General features: G+C 40.4%; 1 protein-coding gene across 2 annotated transcripts in view; it reads right to left on the bottom strand.

Annotated features, from left to right (window-relative positions):
* LOC102200725 (CTD nuclear envelope phosphatase 1A) overlaps positions 1 to 1,710 on the bottom strand; it is a 13,093-nt gene that overhangs the window by 4,884 nt on the left and 6,499 nt on the right. The window contains exons 3-6 of one of the 2 annotated variants that reach the window (XM_005749764.1): positions 1,380 to 1,498; positions 1,209 to 1,280; positions 850 to 966; positions 615 to 726 (exon numbers count right to left, since the gene is read on the bottom strand). In XM_005749764.1, coding sequence (XP_005749821.1) covers positions 615 to 726; positions 850 to 966; positions 1,209 to 1,280; positions 1,380 to 1,498 — 420 coding nt within the window. The remainder of the gene's footprint in view (positions 1 to 614; positions 727 to 849; positions 967 to 1,208; positions 1,281 to 1,379; positions 1,499 to 1,710) is intronic. The other variant, XM_005749765.1, reaches the window with a different exon arrangement.

The following is a 1,710-nucleotide window of genomic DNA, read 5'->3' as shown; positions in this document are numbered from 1 at the left end:
AGGACAAGAGCGGCGAGGTCTATCGCGATAGCTTAATTTCTCTATCGAGTAAAAGTTATATCGCGATACATATCGTTATCGTTCTATCGCCCAGCTCTACTTATGTCCTTGTCACAAAGTTCAATTCTACCAAGACAAAGATTTGATTTAATTGATCTGTTAAACATGACCGAAAACAAGCAGCCCAATATATAACTCAACTCGTTAGCAGGTATGAACGTGTGAACCAAAAGCTTCAAACTACTCAAATGCTCCACTTCTGACAGTCAGTGAGAGGAACTATAACTAATATGGTCGTGTCATGCCCACAGCTCTAGCTGTGAGCACAACAGCCACAATCTTCTGCTGCTCACATGCAAAGGTGCTCTATGTGACCAAAATAACGTAGCTTCAAAGCATCCAAATAGAAAAACTTGCATCTATACTCTAAACCATTTCTTTCTTTGAGCTTGACAGGTCTAAGACATACAAAACAAAGGCAGAAATTGTATTTATTGCACTGTAAATACATTAAACAACTTCTAATTAAACTTCATATAGACGTAACTAATGTGATGTCACTCGTGGTTTCTGAGATCTTGTTTTTGAAGCCCATTTACACTTTGAAATCTTACCTGGATGGCTTCGATAAGCACCAGGCGAGTTGTCCAGGATAACAATACTAGACAGGTCATCGTGTACTACAGACAAGTCTTTAATATAACTACCTAGATCCAATGTACAGTGCTGGGAAAAGAAAGAAAAAGAATTAAATATAATCATCTACACCAACAAAAGTCAGAGTGAAAGCAGAAACTCGATCAATATTAGGTTTAACACAGGCTGTTAGAAGACAGTGTAGAGCAGTACCTGTCTGTAGTATCTTCGTTTCAGAATGTTCCTGTTGTTATCCAGTTTGTCTGCCACTGCCGAGCCATAGATCTCCATACTGGCTGTGAAAACCACTAGCTCATACCACTGGCTCACCTATATACACAAGAACATAACAGTCTATGTTCACAAATTACCATCAGTGTTCAGCAAGTCACAAAGGGTCAATACAAAAAATAAATACACTTTTATGAGTGTGAGAGTGCAGTACAATGGAGATTAATGACAAGGATGACAGGCAGGATTTAAAGGAGTGACAATGTTTGCGATTTACTGCTTGTTACCGTAGCCACACACACACATACACACTCACACACGGTTGTTTGAATAACACTCACCACTTCTAAAAAGAAGTCAACATGTGGCCTTTTATGTACGAAGAACCTGACTGGGTGCTTATCAATGACGACCTGTAAGGAAAGGGGAAACGGGTGGAACCAGCTCATTTAGACAGAAATGGTATTTAAACTGGGAGTAACTCATGCTCATATATGGTTGGCCGCCCGTACTTTGAGGATGAAGTCCGGCGGTGTGCCAGGTCTCACTGTGGGCCTCAGGACGCCGTCATGATGAGAGTGGATCAGGGTCTCATCTAGGTCCAGAACCAGAATCTTCCTCTTTACTGCATCTGCATTCATTTAATAACATCAAGCTTCATTTAGCACATCTACACAAACAAAATTATTAAGAGAAATTAGGCTATGTGAAAAATCATGCACTTCAGTACAACATGTCGGTGTCAACAAGCAGGTTTCTCTTTTACTTCTAACATGTCAAATAGGGCTGCCACGATTAGTCGACTAGTCACGATTACGTCGACTACCAAAATCTTCGACGACT

This window comes from Pundamilia nyererei, unplaced genomic scaffold (assembly GCF_000239375.1).
Source record: "Pundamilia nyererei isolate P.nyererei 1_Seehausen unplaced genomic scaffold, PunNye1.0 scaffold00254, whole genome shotgun sequence".
NCBI classification, from domain to species: Eukaryota; Metazoa; Chordata; class Actinopteri; order Cichliformes; family Cichlidae; genus Pundamilia; species Pundamilia nyererei.
This window is presented reverse-complemented; position numbering and strand designations above follow the sequence as displayed.